Source organism: Lonchura striata, chromosome 4 (assembly GCF_046129695.1).
Source record: "Lonchura striata isolate bLonStr1 chromosome 4, bLonStr1.mat, whole genome shotgun sequence".
Lineage (NCBI taxonomy): Eukaryota > Metazoa > Chordata > Aves > Passeriformes > Estrildidae > Lonchura > Lonchura striata.
Window position 1 is genome coordinate 22,917,685 of NC_134606.1, and position 22,148 is coordinate 22,939,832.

A 22,148-nucleotide genomic window follows, 5' to 3' on the forward strand; every position below is an offset into this window, starting at 1 on the left:
TGGAACTTTAACAGTTAGTTCCTTCAGCTCCATAACTAAAGTCCTCATGAAATAAAGGTTTGTAGAGTAAGGCTTAGAATTCCCATATGTCTGTTCTACTGACCTTTAAGGAAAGAAGTTTCATGTTGGTAACATAAAAATGTTCTTTACATTATTCTGATCACTTTTTCAAATTGAACAAGAAAAATATACAGTGTTGCTTTTCTGTACATCTTTAAAATGTTCTTAAATTAATGTACATAAAAAAAGTCATTCCCATTTGCCATAATGGGAGATGTGCACAGGTGCGTGCACAGCCACACATACACACACTTAAACATACCACACATACACACATTTATTAGATGGAAGAGACATGCCATATGTAGTCACCTGCAAGTTTGTTATTCTACGATTACAACTAGTAGATAAAGATGAAATGTTAAGAATTGCTGATAACATACAGGTGAAAAAACCTGAATAATCCAGTACATGTAGTATACCAAAAGTTGGTAACTGTAGTAACTTCTTGGTATGATTTCATCCTGTCCAATATCCATTATATCATGGCTAAAAACTTATTAAGGTACCAATTATGAAAAGACTATGCCAGGATAGAAAATTCTACCAAGTCCTTCTTCCTTTGATAAAGTCTCTAAATAAACACACCTGGGTTTAGAGTATGTTTTTTTCACAACATATTGAATAAGACATCCAATTAACTAATGAAAATGGCTGAATCAACTTTTTTTGGTGGTGTAATCTTTTGTGTAAAGTTCCCAATATATAGATCAAAGCTTTGACAGTGGCAATTGTCACGTTCACTTACGTGTGCATGCACACACACAGTATACAATCCATGCTTTTGCCAGCAACCCTGAAAACTGTGTTAGTGGTCTGAAGACCAGAATAAAAGCTGCTCTGAAACCAGGGCAAATATAAAACAATTTCTATTTTTCAGCGCATAACTAAGTATTTCCAGCCATAATATAACACTCAAAGCATACTGGAGAAGAAATATGAATCAATCTGAAGAAAGGACAGTAACCCTCCATTCTTGTAGGCGGACTGGGATTTTCTTTTTCATTCAATGCATATCAGAAATCACAGCAAAGAAATTAGGATCACTGGAACAGAAGGAGATTGAGTGGAATGTCCACAGTAACAACCAAAACACCCCTGCAATGCCTTACCATTATTCAAATTACAATCTTACAGGAATTGTAATAACATACAAAGCAAAAATTAACTTAAAATTGAAGTTGCTAAAAGCAGTTCATGAAGATTACTGCCAAGTGATAACTCTGCTCTATATAAATGAGAAACAAAAACCATATTGAGTGGAGGTTAGGAGTAATCTGGTCACTTCGTTCATTTGGTCGTGCAAGGTTTTAGCTGCTGAACTTTCCCAATACCGAATGCTCTAGTCCACTGGTGGGGCTGGTGGTTCTTGTCCCTTGAGAGAAGAAAGGAGGAAAGGAAAAAGAAAAAGGCAAGTACAGAATTAGAAACAGTGTTTCACATAGTAGGATTTAGCAATAGAAGAACTCAGAAGTGTTATATTGTGTTTTCTTTCATGGTTTTTCAATATCTATAAAAATAATTAGAAAAAATGACCATCAAAACCCTATACTTTTTCCTGTATTAATTGAGATTTTTCCATGATCACACATGTAGGACAAAGACCACTCTTGTCAAAGTATCATGCTGTAATTTTGTTTACTGACTTCTCTTAAAGCTGTGCTTGTCCCCTTTCACCTAAGAAGGCAGGAGGCAGTTTCATCCAGGGACAGACAGTGTCCAGAGGATACTGCACCTGCTCCATCCCCCACCTAGCCTTCATGATTTCTTTTGCTTTAGTCTAACTCATTTTAATTTTTAATGGAGTTCTGAGAAAATACAGTGAAAAAAATGGGAAAAAATTACTTTAAGACAGTATATGTGACATTCACATTCTCTGAACAGAGAGACATAATTCTGTCTCTCAGGAGAAGCACAAAGAGAAGAAGAGAAAATCTTTATCTCTGCTCCTTTGTTTTCCCCATGTGGAATGTGGTATGGAGACTGTTTACCTGAAGTGATTGCTTGACTGGATTCTGGTGAAGGTTGTTTGGGTTCAATGACCAATCGCATCCAGCTGTGTCTTGGACTCTCAGCAGAGAGTCACAAGTTTGTAGTTAGTTAGACAGGTAAGTAATAAGTAAGTATGTAGAATAGTATAGTATCTGTTTAAGTAGTATATTAATGTAATATAGTATAGTTTTAATAAAGCTATCCTTCAGCCTTCTAATCTGGAGCCAGACATCATAATTTCTTCCCTGCATCTGGGGTTTGCCGCATTTTTATTAAAAGTGTGTATTACACCAAAATAGATTTAAGCTATTATAGAATCTCCCTGCAGGGCACTTGAAGCTGTACTTACATTGTGTTGGCTGGTTGGCTTTCCGACTGTGTTTGATCCTCTGAGATTACTTGGTCTCAGTAAGAACAAGACAAGTGCAATCACCACCCAGGCCATCATTATCATGGCAAAGCTGATGCCATTGTCACTGGAAGAGTTTGGTCCTGGCACTACAGACAAGAAAACTCAAGTTATACTAGTGTAACAACAGAGTTCTTTTCATCAAGTGAAACCAAAAATGCAATCTCAGGAAAAAATCCCTGAAATCTTTTTTAATTGAGTGTTCTGATTAGTCCCTCATTTTGGCTTTGAGACAGTAATACTGTATTTTGTTGTCACATTTCTTACCCATTTGAAAAGACAATAATCTATTTCATAATATTTCACTGACATTCTTAGAATTATCATGAATATTTCTTAAATCATATTAGCTCCTAGTGAACTGGAGATGATAAACACATTCTTCACATTTAAGAAATCAAACTTGATTTTTAAGAAATCAAACTTGATGCAAAATATATTTATGTAGGAAAACCCCCCATATGTATGTTGGTTTTTTTTTTTTTAATGTGTTTTTTTTTTTTTTTGTTGTTGTTGTTTTTTTCTTTGCCTCAAACAAATAAAACAGTAAGACTAAACTGATGAAAGCTTAGGCTCCATTGTTAGGGGCCCCAAACAGAGAACATGCTAATTTCTAGCAAGAAGGGAACAAATAAATGGTAATCAATTTCTTGACTCTAAGTTATTTCTTTAGAGTTTGTCTGAAGATGTTTCAGTGTCAATATGCCAGATCTCCATGACTGATCATCCAGATCATGTGGTATTTCTGCTAGCAATGTATCTGGCAGGAAGTGAAAACATGCTGCAGAGATACATTCCAAAGAGAAGCCCAGGAACATAATATAAAAATTTTACACCAAATTTCCATACAGAATGCCTGAAGCATCAACATGTAGAAATAAATTTAAGAAAATACCTCCAGGCTGGAAATGGCTGCTCTTTTTAGGTCAAGAAACTATTGCAAACACCTGCACATTTTAAAACAACTTCTCTTCTGAAAGATAGCTTCAAGTAATCAAACAGTAACTAATCTTGTCAGCTGAAGTGTAAACCCATGTACAGATAATTACCTGTGGTACTCACATTTATTTATTTATTATAGTATCTGAAGGCCTAACATCTTCATTAATGATCTAGATGATCAACTGATACAGCTATAATGAGTAACCTTCAGAAAGAGAAGAGCTATTCTATTTTATTACTCTAGATTAACATTTTAACATGCAGAAAACTCCACAGGGATACTTGTATCTGTCATATTTTCAAGTTGTCTTATGTCAATCACCTGATTATGGAGACAAGTCTGGATTCAGTATTGGTTGGAGTGTTCTTATTTAACATTTACTTGATAACTTAGACCCTGCTGGAATAATTTTCTTGAAGGTTAACACTGATAGCACAGAACCACCCTCATCAGCATCATCCTGGGGAGGCATTGCTAGCAGAGGCTCTTCCATGGAAAGGGTTTGTTCATAACACAGCAGAGGGGCCCTGCAGGGAATCTTACAGCTATGCCATTCTCCACAGTGCTGCTCTGGGAATAAGGCTTCATGAGTTGGGGCTGTTGGACTGGTATCCTTTACTGACATCACATGCATTCAAAAATGTCAAAGAATCAAAGACTTCCATGCATTAGAAGTTCATGCTTCTCACAGCACAAACACCGCCATTAACATGTAAAAGCAAATGAAATTGCTTTTGCCTTTCAAGTGTCCAAAATATAGGCACTTCAAAACTCAAGACATTGCTAATGTAGAGGAATTTTATTATTAGAATTCAATGCAATTACAAGTGAGAATTCTTTTGAAAATCTGAGTGAATAAAGAGCTTTGTATATGGAGGAGATGGCATAGTGCACAGAATATAAATAAGAAAACTACAGCCTTTAATTCATTAAACTGTTACACATTGGATTTGAAAGAATATGGAATTGTGAAGGTAAGAGTTTAGGCCTTCAGTTTTGTTGACAAAAATATTATTATTATCAGCAGCATATATCAATATTTTAATCTTGGAAAATCTTTATCTAGCCAGGAGACTAGCATATAATTTGGCATGAAAAGAACAACTGCTTTGTTCTGGGGCTTCCAGACAACATTAATAGCTACTCCTAGACTACCTTCAGCAACAAGTAAGAAGGCTTTAAGTACCTGCTTTAGCAAATATTTCTGGTAGAAGACTGAAAATTCAGATGTCTTGTTAGTCAGGATTCCCCATACAATGCAGAAACGGACTAGTCTGACTGCCTTCTGGAATTTTTGCTGAACATAAGTGCACTGAGGGTCTGTGGTGGTTAAGGAAAAGATGCCAGATCAGGTCATGCTACAGGTCAGGGAAGGGAGCACAGAGGGAAACACCACAGGTGTTCATTGCAAGACAGTTTTTTCCAGCCTGTGTTGTAATACAGTTTAGATGGAACCAAATGTGCTGAAACATGTTCTGAGCTAAGTTAAGGAAGACAATAGCTGATCTAACTGGCCCTGTACTACCGACTCAAGGCATGCCAGACACTAAAACAGTCACAACAATGTTTACCCTTTCCAAGGAACTGTTAAACCCACATCTCTCACAAATGACCATGTGCTTTAATAAGGATGTGAGATATTTCAGAATCTGTTACTTTAATCTCTTATGGGGAAGAGGATAATAAGCAAAATTTCACATAGGTGGAGTTGAATCCAATTTTTCTTACATCACAAATCAAGAATACAGACAGGAAGCTATTTCAGCTACTGGAAGCAGTTTTATGTAGGAAACAACAATCTTGCTACAAAGACATCCATCCCTAAGATCAAAAAATAATCAGATAAAACCAGCTTATGGATCAAGAACAGTTGAGTGAAGGTGAAACCAAGCAGGATGGAATTTATGGTGACAGGCAGAAAAAAAAGATCTTTTTAAGAGTTTGCAGTCACAGTTCCTTTATCTGTAACTGGCACTTTTTTGCAAGTAATTTAGAAGTGATGTTTTGATTCCATGAAGAATAAAGCTCTAAGAGCACCTGTGAATGGTATTTTCTAATATTTTTAGTTCGATAGAAGACTGTCCTAGTCTGAGATGAATGTTCCTGCCACCACTAATTTTGATGGATGGATCTGGTTATTAATCTCCAGTGCTCCAGACACACCAACTAGTACAGAATTTAACAGTACATATTCCCATGTCACAGAGACATGACACACAGTCTCTAAGCTACCTTTCCATGCAACACTGAAACCACCCCAAGGTCTTTATTTTCAGAGTATCTGGTCCCCTGGGTTTGGCATACATATTTATCCACACACTTCTGAATGATGCCTGTGAGCAGTTCTGGCCCTGTGGTTACCTGGAAGTTTTTTGGGTTTTTTTACAGCATGGCTGAATTATCTCTCTGCAGAAGAAAGCTTTATGAGATTGTGGGATTAACTCCCATGGGAGTTACTGACTATGGTGAATCCTATCTGTTGTTCCATGTACAAGATACAGTTTCTGGACTTGCTTTTCCTACAGAAGCAGAGACTAGGCCACACAAACTAGTCTTCTCCCAGAAAGAAATGTGAAGTAGAAAAAAAATCCTTTGTGACAGATGTTTGCAGATTCATTTGAGGTTCTAGAAGGCAGTAAAAGCTATTAAAATTATGAGTTTGGTAAAAAGATCTTTTAAAGGTTAAAGGTCAACCAATTCCTGATTGTGCAAATGAAATAACAAGAATACAATACTAAAACTACTAAGTGCCCATGTTAAATACCCTTACATGAATTTAGTGCCCTTAAACTGCACTAAGCTTCCTTCAGAGTGAGGCTGTACTCTAAAGAAAGAGGAGAAATTTCATTTCTTTTACTGTAAAAGTGTATTCCATGTGGTGCTTTTTGTCTGCCCTCTCATGGTAGAAATATCTTCTTTGGAGTACAAACAGATTGACCACTGGTAAAAACTGTTAAGCATCTGCATGCAGGAAGGCAAAAGCATGGCCTCTGACTTATGTGTTCTTTCCATGATGCTTTAAGCCTTGCTTGTTCTGTGAAGAAAAGGCATAAAACTATATGAAGTATTTTAGAAATGAATCATCAGGGAAGACAAAGAGCCCATGGGACCTTCAGGAGATAATGCCTGCAAGCTGACACTTTCAGAGGCAGGGGATAAGGAACCCAAAGAAAGTCAAAACAGATTTGAGCAGCAGAGGAAGGGAGAAGGGAATTCCCAGAAAAGGGAGGGAAGAGTTGGCAGACATTTCAAGCTGTTAGGTTAGGCTGCTGTGACTGCCCTAGATGAATACAAATCAAGATGAATCACATATACGTATTCATTTTAAATTGCATAAAAATTTGGAAGTAGAGTAGACAACATTTGAGACAGTAATCTCTGACCATATTACAACCTAGCAGAGCACTGAGAATAGTGCTGAAAATATGAATGTGGTAAATTGAGGTCACAACATCTGGGAATTGCTAGAACACAGGAAAAACTCAGGCAATAGCCCGTCATTTCCTTTGACAGGATAGGCTGACTGTGAAGGGCCATGAGCCATCAGAGCAGATCAGTCCCAGCTGGGATCCTCCCTAGGCTGGATCAACCTAGTTGCAACTGATGTTGCAACTGCCACATGTCAGAGAATCTCTGTGCTCCACTTGCATTAGACAGAATTCAGAAAAGAATTACCACTCTTATTCCTCATTTCAAGGGAACGTCTAAGATCTTCTGATTTGCTGAGCATTAGCAATCCTAACAGAATATTAAATGTGTTGCCTATTCAAAACTTACAACCTTTACTGCAAGGCACCCACTGAAGTTGAGGGAACAGTCATCAGACTCTGACACATGGTTTAATCTTACAGCAGATACTCTGATGGAGAACCAGCAGATGAACAGCCATCAAGTAGAGTGCCCAAATACTTGTTGAAGTGGTGCTTATATCTTCCTATACCTAAATCCAAAAGTACTGGTCCTGACCCTGGCAGGAAACTCTGCAGGAAAGTCACCATGACATAATGGTGCCAATAACTGCAAGTAAGAATTTATAGATAATAACACAAAAAAATGAATGAGGGAAACCTGGTACTACTGCCTTGATATGGCTCCGAAAAAAGAACCGAAATAAAGAGTTGAAAAAACAAAGCATGCTCAGAAGAATCAACAGAGGGTGTTTCTGAAAATTTCCAGCTGGTAGCAGCAGCACAACACATGATGTTGCTGTGACATTGGCTGAACCCCAGCCCTGACGTCTTCCAAAACAAAACCACATAAATCTCATCAGTTATTCCACAACCTTGCAACTTAAGAATCTGTGTATGACAACATTCCCAGCTGTGCTTCCAGAAGGAAGACCAAATTCTGGGAATGAGTGAATTGGTGAGAGTGAAACAAACTTGTTCATATCGAGATTCTGAAATGAGGAATCAAAGTCAACAGGAAGTGGAGCTGTGGGACCTAGGGAAGAGGAGACCCACCTCAAATGTAAGTTCAGTGCTTTACAGCTCATAAAAACAGGATGAAGCAATGGACAGAAGATTGGCCCAGAATTATTTTAATTTGTTTCTAAAAACATCTCTAGAAGATTATCCTGGCTAAATCTCTTTATTTTTGCCTTTGACTCCTGGGGTCTTACAGACTGGCACAAGCACAGCATCACAGAAGCACCACAAAGTAATGTGACAAATATGCAGGCTGTATCATTGCATCAGCAGAAAAATACCTTTGCTAGAACTAAATTTAAGCAATATAATAACATAGGAAAAGATTTACTCTGTAATTTTTGCTTTGGTTTTTGAAACAAACCACTGGTTTGGAACAATTGCTGCCAAATTGCTTGCATCTGCACAGCCAGTTATTGCAAGAATCTCAGAATGGAAAGCTATTTGTTGCAAACCATGCAAATCCCCACTGTACTATAGCTTGGTAATATTAAAGCTATCCCACAAGCTTCGTGCCCACACATATCAGAACTTACTCGTTAATACAGTCCTTAGTCTAAAAGCTTCATAAATGATGATGATCCAAGACTCTCAAGGCGTGAGTGAGAATAACCTGGTTGGTTTTGACTCAGAAAGCTCCACACCCTGTCTGTGCCTCCTTCTAATATAGAAAATATTTGGTCTCCCATCATCTTTCCCTCTTTCCCTCTCCTACATGCCTGTGATTAAAAAAACTATATAAAAGTCTAAGGTGTGGGAGACTAAAAAGTCTGCCCTTGGACAGGTGTATTTGGAAGAGGAGAAGTGATAGAAGTCACAGACAGCGTAACTTACAAAGTCCATAAAAAAAGAGTAAGGCAGCAGCACTGTATAGAACATGTGCACTACACCATCTTTTCCTCGGGGGTTGAGGCAGCTCTGTTTTTCCCCTTCAGCCCAGCATGGCACTGAATCTGGGATTGTTTCACACTGCCAGAGCCCAGTGCAAGTCTGAGCTGCATGCCCATTTCTAAACTGGCTTTACAGGGGAGTGAAGAGGGAGGAACATAAGAGTGAACAAAGACATGCACTCTCTCCAAGATGCTGGAAACCTTGCCTGCACTGCTCCTAGACCTGAAAAAGATACAGGCACCAGCAGCTCTTGCTTACAAGAACACTGCTCAGGTGCTTGCTGCTCCCTCAAAGCATTACAGCAGTCCTTATTCAAGCTGGGTGAGTCCACATGCTCAACTGGTAAAGTGATACAAGAAAGAGAGATCCACTTCACCTTTATTTGCAAACATTTGACAGTATTCCCTCTAGCTCACAAAGAGTGTCTCAGGGAGTGTCTCAGGGCATGCTTACATTACTGCATAATCTCCACACAGCTATGCTTCACTGTCGATTCTGCTGATGTTTGACTGACCTACTACTGTTCGCTGTTTGGGAGAGGTTTTTTGATGCACTTCACAGCAAATTCCAAGGAAGTGTACACATCAGTCCTCTGCTTCATTAACTACACAGGTGCCAAATCAACAGAGATGCAGTCATGGTCTGTGTCAGAGCCTCCATTTCCTCACAGTGGAGTAGAGGGGTCACAGTACTGACAGTACTGACAGCCCCAGCTGTGAACATGTGTGTGTGTGTCTGTGCCCAGTATCTAGTCTTCACTGGTTGGGCTGCTCTGAATCTGGGGAGGACGAATAAAGCACCTTCCAAATTTTCCCCTCTCATTCCCCAAATCATCCTATTTGGAGGCTAACAGTAAGATTCAGTAATGCTTGGGGCCTGATTGACAGTTATGCTGGTTTATTGATACCTCCAGGATTCTCAACAATGCTGCTTTTAATGTACAAATGTTCATCAGAGATTGTTAGAAATTACCTCCCCAGCATATCATTTTTATTACTGTAGTATTTGATTTATTGTAATATATTCCTATAACATTAAATCAACTGCTGCATTTTAAAGAACACTCAAAGACTGTGTTTTAATCACTGCAGTTCATTTTATGGCCATGAACCTGATATGAACAATTACTCACATTCCTGAAGGCATTCTGTGTCTGTGCAGTACGACTGGGATTGTCTCAGCTGAAACAGAGAAAAAGAAAAGCATGACACTTAACAATAAGTCTTGGTTGGCTTTTACTGTAATATTGTCAGAGTAATATATTGTCAGAGTAAAGTTCAAGTATAATTGATCCTTTACTGGATGACACTTGGCTTATGGTTTGTGAAAAATCCCAGGTATGGAGATAGTTTCTGAACACTATTTACATAATACCTTTAAATCACCTGACTACAGTGTGATTGCTTCCAATTCAGCCACTGAATACCTTTCAAAATTCAAGGAAAAGAAATGAGTAATGATATAGGAGCTATTACATACAGATGTACTCTCTATACCTGCCCATTATAAATCCCAAAATATCTTACTATTATCTAGACCACATAACATTCAAACACTCTGTGATAACATCACAATAAATGATCAGACTGTGATAATGGCTATGCACAGAGAAGCTGAATTAATAGTTCACATTTAAACTTAGTACTTGCTATTTTTCCCCCTAACACCTTTCTTTTTAAAGCAGGTCTTAATATGTATTTTACCGTTTTTTCTCTTTACTGATGGGTAAAATTTAAAACATTTTCAGTGACTGTAATGACTATTTGATTTACAGACTAGGTAAGCTTGCCTACTGCAAGAAAAGTCAACACTGGCTAACCTGCAAATCAGTACAGCTATTTTACAGATGACAGAGCCAAAAAAGGAAGACAAATATCACATAAATGGATGGCATTTAATGTGCAGCACTGTGGAAACAGATTCTATCCTCTGCTTAGGTAAACCACATGGATTATTAGTAGAAGTTTTTACAAGTACAGAATTGTTACATTGCCTTGGTTAGAAATGACATTTGCTTTTTCACAGGTTTTATGATACAGGTGTGTCACAAATACCAGCACTTTTTGTCACAACAGGCTAATCTGTTTATTACCAGTGTAAATATACAAATATTAAAGAGACGAAAAGATGATGCTCTTTATGTAAGAAATACATCATTTCCACAAAACCCATTTCCCCTTGTATTGGCATAACTGATTTAATTTATGTAATCATATTATGCAAAACACATCAAGGAAACAGATGAAGAAATGAAGAAGGAAGACATCTGGGAAAGTATAAGCTCCTTCTTTTATCATAAAGATTGTCAATGACTGACACATTTGAAAAAGGAAAAAAATGTAATTGGAGATTGATCACATTACTTCTTTCATTAATATATTAAGGTCTACTAGCAAATTTACTGAAACTACAAAAAAGTCTCTTAGGAAGGAATTTGGAAGGCTGGAAGCTATTTCTATAGTTAAAAACAACATTGAGAGAAATTCAGGCAGAATACTTCTCTTTCTTACTAATGGGAAAGATCTACCAAACTATGTGTATTTTCTGCCATTCTTATATAAAAGCTCATTTTATTTTAAAACTTTGGAAGTAATTTACAAAGGGAAGGTGTTATCTTAGCAACAGTACCCATTTGAAATATTTGAAAGATTTCTGAACTGAGAAAATCGGATATTCCTATAAAATACTCATATTTTAGAGAGCTCAGCAACATAATTATCTTCTGTTTCTATAACAGTTTAATTCTCAGAGGGGTTTAATTTATAATCCCTACTTAAAACACTGTTTACAGATATTCAACATAGAAAGATGACCAGAATTAAAACGGGCAACAGATATATGATCAAAAACATTGCACAAGCATCTCGTTATCCCCCTCTGTCTCCACAATAGCAAGTCCTCATATAGTTTATCTAGTTTTCCTAGATATAGAACACTGCCTGGGGGTGTTCTAGCAGTTATCTCCCATCAGTTATCTCCATTCTAAGTGTCACACTCTGTCCAAATGCAACTTTTTTAAAGCTCTAAGATAGCTCTCTGAGCCAGGTAACAAATCTGTTTTTAACAGTTCAGCGAGAAGCTGCATATTGTCCTTGTGGGATGAAACACAGCAGATCATGAAAAACAGGCAGCAGTAAAAAGAGGTTTTTCTTAATTCACTCAGGTGAACAAGTCCCTCACTGTGTAATCCAATATGAATCCGATTCCTTGTGGTCACTCATTTAGTCAAAAGACAAGAAACTCTTCTGGCACACGTATGAAACGCTTACGTAAATTCAATGGCTGGGAAAGGTAATGCCTTTCGCTAAAAGAAGAATGTTCCTTCTACCAATTAGCTCTCTTTTGACAATGACACCCTTTAAGGAACATAAGCAACTGTTGGGAAAAACTGAATTTTCAGTAGTAAGGCAATTGAAAAAAGAGCAATTATAAGGGACTGGAAATAAATAGTTCTTTGTATTAATATTTTTCTAATCCGATGTGGAGGGGAAGTTTGGATGAAAGTTTGTGGAATAATGGTAAAAAGTTGAACCAGACTTCATCTGTTCTCAACAAAACCCTCAAAAAGACTTCAAATACACTCAGTGTTTTTAAGACTGGGAACACTACAGAGCAGATGAGAAAAATTTGAACAGAGAAGTAATTCTTCAAATACATTAACTCCTAGATACTTATTAGCAATTATTTTGATTTTATTAATACTTCAGAGATCCTTGTGTGGCTGAAAGTGTGAGTTCAGTGAAAGATTAATATCTGACTGTCTGATCTAACATCTACTAAAGCCATCAACAGCCTTTTCATCTTTTTCCATATATTCTAAAACAGTCCCTTAAGAAGAACACAAAAATTAGTCAAGTGAAACATGAAGGCATATTCAACAAAAGAAGAGAAAAATGAAAATGAAAAATGTTACAAAAATATTTATATTATTTTAATAAATTTAAATAAAAGTATTATATCTGAGTTTTAACATTCTCTGTGCTGTTTGTCATTTAAATAGAATAAATGGCTTAGTACACTTGAGCTAAACAATTAATTACTTTTTTTTATTGTCCAAAATGAAGTAAACACAAGTTGTAAATAGCATGAAAGCTAGAAGAGAGCTAAAAAGAATCCAAAATTTACAGTTTTAGTACAGTACAAACTTGAAAAAATAAAAGTAAAAATATTAATTACAAGCATATATTATTTAAAATACAACTGGGAACTTTCAAATATATTTAAAGTCTTGAATTGCCTAAGTTAAAGTAATTTAAACTAATAATCCCCAAGCCATAAGAACTCTTGGTCAATAGGAATATTTGGTTTCCATTAAACCCCTGATAAGTTCCTGGAAGAGGTAGTAGTGGCAGAATCACAGCAAATCAGTGCCCACTTAGTGACATATTATGAATGTAAACTCAATACAATACCAAGAAAAAAGAAGAAACCAAGTTACTTTCAGTGGTAATAGAAAAGGGCTCTTCCTCACTCCTTTCCCATGACACTGAAATTCTGCATTGCAAAAATAAAAAGGGTACATTTCAAATGGCTCCTAGCTCCAATTTGAAATTGTTCTTCCTTTTTTTTCCTTTTCCAAAATATACAGCTTTTAGCCCCAGTTCACGCTAACACAACAGTGTTTAGATCCTGCTCCTTTGAGCCAAGGACAATTTAACATGCCATCTTGTGGATCAACAGCATCCACCCATCAAGCACACCTGAAACCTGTGTCCTGCTGTTCCTCTTTCAACAGATGCCATGTTATGGTAGGAGTCTGAACAGTTTTTAGCAATGAGAGTTTCCACTTTTACAATCCCCAGCTGTGAACAAAACATGAACAGCCACAGTAAAGGGACACTGCTATTGGCCTCTGAAAACTCTTATGGGAAGTCATCATATTAAGTAAAGTTTTGTTGTTTCTTTTTTTCATGTGCACACAAACATGCCACTGTGTGGTGAAAACAGTGTGAACTTTTACTGCATTTTAGCTGCTCCACAAAATCACTGAAGTCCAAGTGAAATAGTAAGCCCAGTGAAAACAGTTTCATCAGCTAAACAGAGAACTTGTTTTTCTAACACAGGGACCTCAGCCACTAGGACAATTTCAGTCTTCCTTGAAAAAAGTTCAGCTACTTTGCACTGCTCATCACAGATACCTGCTGTGGAGAATGAAATGCACACTGTCCACCTATATAGTAAACAGTTCTTTCTGCAATCCTCTGCTTCCTCTTCAGAGGAGTTTAGTGAACGTCTTCAGGTGAATTTTCAAAGTTTACTATGCCAGAGTTCAACAGTCTCTCAATCTCTGGGACTCATCCTGCAATCTCTGCTCAGACAACTTTTTTTTCATATTAAAGTCAATAGCATATTACCTGAAAAAAAGATTCAGGGTTTCTATCCAGTGTGAACACGTTGTCTTGAGAGTTATATATATTATTTAAGAGTTAAAAAAAAGACAGAGCATACAAATATGAGGAAGATACCAATGATCAGACAGCTCACCAGTTTGTCATTTTTCAGGAGAAATAGCAGCATAATTCCTGTCCAAAAGCACTTTCCAACTCCGGAAATGGTGTACTAAAGAGGTAATGAAACAAGAACAACAGGACTCACGGCAGAAACAAAGTGCAACCATCAATGCACTCTAGTGTGAATGGTAGATGAGGCAAAAGTATACTATTAGTATATTATTTATGTAGAGACAAATAAAATAACTACATTTTAGAGTAACTGTTTTGTCTGTTCAAAGCAGAAATAAGTCCTCAGAAAATACAGAAATGAAAAATTAGTAAGTTCATGAGACAGGTCAGGAAAAGACCTCCATACAAGAAACTGTGATGTGTGAAAGAAAAAATGAAACAGGTAGAAAGATAGAGAGCAAAAACAGATAATGGTGGGAATGAAAAGAATAGTTAAGCAGGAAGGCAAATAACTAAATTGATATTGTGACTTATTCCATGAATACAAGTAAATTTAAAATGGAATCAAAGACTGTTGATAGAAAATTTTAGGTGATAACAAGGACAAATTATGATCCCTTGTGAAAATACTCTTTTGCTATTTAGACCAGCTGGAAGCTCTGCTTTTGCTCTCCAACAATGCCAGAAGATAACAACACAATGGCATACTCCTGGTTGCATTCTCATGCTTCTGAGTAATGGAATCATTGTTTAAGCTTTGTTGGCAGCCATGTCTGTTTCCTCCAAACTGCAAAAACAATCTAGTAAACAACACGATAAATAAATTGCCAAATAACACCTATATGCATTATTCTGCTACAAGCTGGCAAAGAGAAATAAGAGGAAAAGTGGCGCACTGATGGAATTTAACTGTCTCTTAAACTACATTAGCTTCTCTTAGAGGAACAAACAAGGAAAAAGTGAACAGTGCCCTCCCTACTCCTTCATCTTCTATGAGTATATGCAGAATTAGGGTAAATGATTGTTCATACAAGGACAGAATAACAGTCTGCAATAAAAATATAGAGCCTAGTCCTGTGAGGTGGCAAGTAATTTTCTCTCCAATTGCAAGTGAGAGAGAAGGATGGTTGCTGCATTTCAATTTACTATTTCTAGATTACAAACCAACTTTTAAGACCCAGAATAATTGGCCAGTAATGACAGAAGGAGAACATTAACTTTCATATTGAAATATATAACATTTTATGGAGGAAGATGCATCAGAAGTCCCAGAGACCACTGCAATCTGGAGCCCTGATCTGGACACAAACACATTCTTCTCTTCATTTTTTCATTTGTTCTGGGATTGTGGTTTCACCTTGGTGTCATATAGATATTCCTTTCTCACACTTCCCTCGCTTTCCTACATTGCCTGCTTTACTGGTACTTCATTTTATAATTTTGCTGACCTATGGGATCAATGACATCCTCCTTTTACTGAATGCAAGGCAGAATGAATAAACAGTGAAAAGAGGATGAAACAGGATGATGATGATGAGGGCCATTACAAGGAGCTCACAGCATCTCTGTCTATGTGAAATACTAGACAACAAATACACAAGGCAGAATATTAAACAGAGGCATTTGAAAATGTGCACAAACAACATACGTATCTCCACAGAGGACATTTGCAAACTTATATCTAAAATGTAAAACCAAAATAGGTATAGGCTTTTGGACAAACAGTTGAGTATCTTCTCCAAATGATGCATATTAGCAAAAGAAAAGTGTACTCCCACATTAGAACTCCCAGATCCAAACTACAGTTTTCTCTAAGTATTGATTACTTGAGGCCTGAATAAAAAAGCACGATTTTCTCCTTTTTCTTCAAAAGAGATGGCCATAACACACCTCTGATCATCAGAGTTCAGTCGTTCATAGTACAGGTTATACCTATTAATTATTTCTGGAATATCAAGCTGATGTAATTTTCAGTGAATGATGTTTTACACTACTTGTAATACACTATGCATGCCTTGAGATGATCATGAGGTGTGACTGAGATTTTCCTTTTTTTTTTTTTTTTTTTCTTTTTCCCCAAATAAGTATTGGTTAAGAAAGAGCACTTTCAAGCATACTACAAAGCTCAGGAATGGGAAATGTAAAGAATGACAGACATGTTCAGGAAGTCCTGATTCCCAACCCATTAGAGACCCAAGTGGACACCACTTTTCACAACTTTTTTCTTTTCTAACATGTCTAGAAATTAGTCTCCATTTGCACTGCTTGAAGTAGAATTAGATTCTAGGTTATGACATGCATTGGCAGTACATGAATTCTGTAATACAGTTTTATGGCCTTAGCCTGTGCAACACCTGTACCTTGAGCACACAGTGAAAGGCAGGAAAATGGAAGACAGTGGAGTAAGAGCACTCAAGTACAGTCTTACCCTCTGCCACTCCAACCCTGTGTCTTATTCTTTTGGGCTGGTGTCTAAGCAGGTGCATGAAGTCTTTTCCCCTGCACCTCTGAAGAATGACAGCTTCTCTGTCCTAATGAACAACCTAAAGTTCAGCTGTTGGGAAAGGCTTTCTTTGAATCAGCTTGAATGCAGAGAACAAAAGGGCCAAGTGAGAACAAAATGCATTTTCCTGCTCTTGGGATGCTTGGCTACAAACTACAGACTAGAAGAAGTAGCACCTGCTATATATACAAAAAAGAAGGCAAACACCATGGAACATGTGTAAGAAGTCTCCAGGACAACCTTCATATTTGAAGGATATTTTAAATTATAAAAATGCATTTGGTATAGCTCTGGTGTGCTTTCACTAAAAGCCTCCATCAGTAGGGAAAGTCACATTTGCTGACTATTTAAGTTGGGCTTAGCTGTGCTAACATCTTGAGAGCTTTTCAACCATTTGCAGCACACATCTATTTTAGTCATCTGTTTTTATTTTGTGCTGTTTACATGAAGGCTCCTTCAGCCAAGACTTGTGGCTGGATACTATCTCAGACTATGCCAGTTTGAAACAGTAAGACTCTAAAATGACCTGGTCAAGAGAATTATGTGGAAACTTGATTGACAAAAAGAGTTTTTGAACCAATTATGTTCAAATAGTTTGAGAATTTGCAACATTTGCTGTAAAAATCTAGTGACAAATCATATTCCAAGAGAGATAAAAATAAAAAATTATTTGCTCTCTATCCCCTGAAGTTTTGATATAGCAACATAACTAAGCATGGACCATTACTTTGCAATTAGCTACCGAAGGACAAAAAACAAAACCACTGTAATTTCCACAGTGGTTTTTAAGTAGAACTGTTGGCAGTTTATCAAAATGACTCCTTTTACATTATAGAATTAGGAATATTTTGGGTGAAAAAACATACCACTCATTTTTGTAAAAACTAGTATGAGAAAATTCTGAAGTCAGTTTTTGTAAATCAAATAATACTGTACCAGAAGGAGACAGAAAAAGGATGTTTACTTGGCACAAAGTCATGTGTGTGACTGGCTTGGACATTTCTGGCCACTCTAAGCAGTCATAAGCAGATTTCACTCTTGATGGAAGATGCTCTATGTATGATTATTCCTCACCACCACATAAACTGTGTTTTCAGTCTAGTTTTCAAACTTGAACTGACCCTTGGGCCAAGATCAGCCATACCTACTCAGAGAGCATCAATATCCAGAGGAGTAACATAAGGGAATCAGATTTTTGTACTACAAAGTAAGTGAAAAAAGAGGCAATAAAAAGGTTTAAATACAACATCATTCTCATCTAGGGATTTGCTGTCTTTTGCTAAAACTAAGACAGGAACCATTTCCTCTGGGTACACAGAATGTCCTTCATCGTGATTCTTTCAAACAACCATCCCCTTGTTTTACAGATTCCTCGCAGTAAAGCAACTTGCTGTCATTTATTGTTCCTCATTCTTGAACTTTGGCTCTTCTTGCCAAAATAACTTTTGCAGATGGAGGAGACTGAATTGGAGATAAAGTCATGCAAGCTAACAAATCTGTCATTGTCTTTTGACAATTCTCGTGCATCTGCAGAGGATGGAAAATCATGTGATATTTTTCTTCTGTGCTTACTTCCTCTTATGGAAGTCCCAATTAACTGCTATATCCACAGAGTAAATAGTGAACCCAATGTATAATAGGCAAATTGTTATTACACAACACCACCAAATCCTAACACATGGTGCCATGGGTATTACATATTAGAAATTATATTTTTGAAGTCATAGCCAAAAATTTTACATTTCTGATGTTTCCTAGGAATATTTGGAGATCATAATATCTGCTTATTATTTACAGTGGCCATACTACAGAAACTTACATGTGTGAAATATTAATATTTTGACATTAAGGAGAACCCTGAAAAATTCACTTCAGGAAAATGATAGAACATTCAGCATTAAATAATTCAATTCCACTTAAGCATGTACACATACATTTTAAGAACTCAGTGTATGAAACATATCTCCAAGTTAACGTAATAAGCAGCAAAATATCTTTTAAAATATTATGCATATTAGAGATAGACAGTTCACTGACTATAAAATCTTCGTGGTATTGCGAATTAAGAAGGAAAGATCCCAACAAAACAAAGCCCTGCTTAGTCAAAGAAAATGAAAGACAGATAAACAACCAAGCCACATAACTAAGTAAAAGATGGATTTTTTAACAGCTTTCTTGTTTTTAATTTTCTGTGGTGTTGCTAACAACAGAGAACAAGAAGAGTTTAAATGACAATAGCTTTTCTTTTTTCATTGTATAAGCATTAATTGTAATATGAGATGAACTGAAGTCTGCATTTCAAATAGAGGTTTAAATTATATGCTATATAAAACCCCCAAAGTAATGTATTCAACCACAAATTAAACTTTGAATGCCACAAACACATCATTAGAGTGTTGAAGTAAATATACCTATTAAACTAGAAGTTAAAATTATTGGAAATTAAAACAAGAACTTCAGGTTCTAGAGGCAGACTTCTTGACCTCCTGATTTTGGAATAGCAGTGTTATTCAAATCTCCTGTATAGTTAATTCTAACAGAAATCCTGTGAATTTTAATATGCTAACTCTACACATAATTGTCACAAATTAATATATCATAACTTTTTTATTAGCAGAAGCCTTAATTCTTATGAGTATTGGAATTCTTATCAGTGTTGGTCTAGATAGGTATAAACAAATTAGTGTGTAAAAATTAGTTTAAGTCAATCACAATTTTTAAAAAGTCTACAATCAGTCATGGGGTTTTTGCACAATGTCATTACTGGATTGAAAGACACTAAAAGTAACATTTTCACACTTGGGCACCTCCTATAAATTACATTATAATTCTGTTAAATTTGGTTCTCTCAACTTCTGCAGTTACAGTGCTCAGTTTGGAGATAATTGCAAACACCTTGTTATACAATTTGCTCCAAAATCCTATCTAGTACTGCCAGCTTTAACACCATTTAAATGTACTCTGGTGTGTTTTTATACCTATCTATATTAAAAAGCATCAACAATTAAATACATATAGGGAACCATTCTGGGTACACAGCGTGTTTGGATATCTTTTTCTCACCCAGAGTCTGAACAGATCACTTAGCTTAGTTTATCAAAATTATTTTGAAGTTAGGTTTTCAAGGATCCAACTTTTAGAGGTAGTGTGCACCAGTCTCCATTAGGATTTGTGGGGTTCAGCAGTTTTGACAACCAATGTCCACGTGTTCTTTTTAGCACAAATAGTAAAACTTGTGTTTGCTTATGTTGTGTAAGACTGAGTGACAAAAAAGCAGCTTAGAAGGCAAACTCTTACTGAAGCATACAAGTTACAGATGCAAAAATGGCTTAGCAAGTCTCCTGCTGAGATCATACAACAGGTTACTTGAGGATAGTCTGGCTGCTGACTGAGACTTCTGACACTTTTCTAGATTCTGCTAAATTATCCTAGCTAGTGATTTGGTCTTATAAATATTTAGGAGCATCTGCTTTGCTTTTTGGAGAGATGAAATCTGGAATTTCCCTTTACTCCTCACAGTTTCAAGTGCTAATTGGTATGATCTTTTTGGAAGGTATCTTTTTGGATACTGAGCAATAAACTCCATTCTTGCAGCTACACAACACTGTTACACTGCTCTTGGTGACTGCCCAAGAGCATGTACCTATATGGGCTCTGCTCACATTCATAACACAGGAACTAGTGTTCCTCCAAATGATCCATTCTTACCCACCTCACACTGCCTGGAGCAGCCCAGGAACAAAACCTCACAGACATTTGTGGCATTTCTTCCAACTTTGGACAGAACTCACTTACATTGTTCATAACTAGAATCCTCCAGCCACAACAAAGAGAACTGGCTGACCAATGCCATTGCCTGTCAGTATCTTCTAGCAAAATACCAAAAAGATTCAAAAATGCTGAATGGGGATGAAAATTCTGAACCGTGCCAGTTTAAATTTGCATCTGACAAGCCTGAGGAGCAAGGGCAGCAAACATGCATCCTCCTTTCTTCGTCCCAGCTTCTGAACTTGGCTCTGGGGGGGTTCATTTCTCATGACTTTAGCATGTGTTCAGAGGCCTCAAGGTTCATAATCAACAAAACTGTGATATGGCCCAACTATCGTGTTGAAGATAAAAAGAAAATCCTTCTTGGAAAAGAACACAGAAGATTTTGAAATTGTGCCTCTAGCTGGGAAGCATGAGCTAGGATGGCTAGGCCTGATGTAAAGGCTCCACAGAAAGTACAACTATTCTCCACAGAAGCCTCAATTTTCTGCACCTATGTGTCAGCAGCACCTTGCCAAAATACTGTTAAGAAACCTCTTAAAGAAGAGCCTGATCCTAGAGAGAATCTTCTTCACACATAATTGCCTTGAACAGTTAATATACTCAGTAACTTAAAATGACATTAATTTAGGCCCTAAGAAAGAAAATGTGATAAAAACAAATATATGAACATCAATAAGGGGAAGTACATCAAATGAAGTTGATGTATACTGTAATCTTAACAAGGATTTAACCAAATTAGAGTTGTAATCAAATTCACCTAATTGCTCACAGTTCATAATTGTTAATGTTATTTTAAAATACATATACTTAGGAAAAAAAAAGAAGCACTTTGTAGCTTATTTTTCAATAGACATTGAACTAAGTTCAATACAGAAACAAAGAAACATTTTACAGTTAGAGCAATGTACATAACTTGAAGTTGCTGAACCTATCAATGACATGGCAAGAAACAGCATTCAAAACTCAAAATCACTGGATTCTCAAATTCAGAAGCTTTTAGAGAGTACTTTTAAAAATTTAGACATAATTATCCTGTCATATGAGTATGTTCAACGTATTATATGTGGAACTACCTTGATCACAAAGATTTTGCTGGGTAGCTTCTTTGGTTTTATGCAGACTGAAAAAAAGGCATATAAAAGAAACATTTCAACAGAAACAGTGTCAATGCTGTCAAAATGCAGCTCTGGGAAATAAAAAGAAAGCTATAATTTGTATTGACTCTTCAAAAGCTCATCAGAAAGTTGGATACACAGATTCTAACTGTACATGCTACTGAATAAGCAGAATCAAAAGCACCAGTAATTGCAAATCTGCAAGAGCTGAAGTAATGTCTGAATAACCACCCTTCCAAATATCCTCATGTTATCCTTACCAGATTAATCAGTCTTCTCATTGCATGCTCATGTGAGCAAATGCATTCACAGGGATCAAATCCACCTTCTGCCATGGCTCTCTGGATAAACCTGAACTTGTTTGGGAACACCTAAGAAGAATAAGAATAAAAGGACAATGAACTCTTTTTCAACTGACCTTATTTTCCAGAGACTCACACATCAAGTTTCAGTTCATTTAGTGCCAGGGTGAAAAAGCAAAACAAAGCAGGGTAATCCTATTATTCCTTTGGCAGTATGAATGAAGAAGTCTGGTATGTACAGTTACATTTTTATGTTGTTGAAAACACTGTCTCACACAATTTTTTTTTTGGTAAGACTGTGTGTGTCTCCCCTGGGTTTTCTCACATACCAAA

The 22,148-nt window shown here is 36.7% G+C and overlaps 1 protein-coding gene across 1 annotated transcript in view; it reads right to left on the bottom strand.

The window, feature by feature from the left end:
- Positions 1–826: 826 nt before the first annotated feature.
- The window catches only part of SMIM14 (small integral membrane protein 14), a 36,019-nt gene continuing 14,697 nt past the window's right edge, over positions 827–22,148 (bottom strand). Inside the window, exons 2-5 of the mRNA XM_021533192.3 lie at positions 21,774–21,884; positions 9,855–9,903; positions 2,402–2,550; positions 827–1,435 (exon numbers count right to left, since the gene is read on the bottom strand). Coding sequence (XP_021388867.1) covers positions 1,403–1,435; positions 2,402–2,550; positions 9,855–9,903; positions 21,774–21,848 — 306 coding nt within the window. The 5' untranslated portion in view covers positions 21,849–21,884 and the 3' untranslated portion in view covers positions 827–1,402. The remainder of the gene's footprint in view (positions 1,436–2,401; positions 2,551–9,854; positions 9,904–21,773; positions 21,885–22,148) is intronic.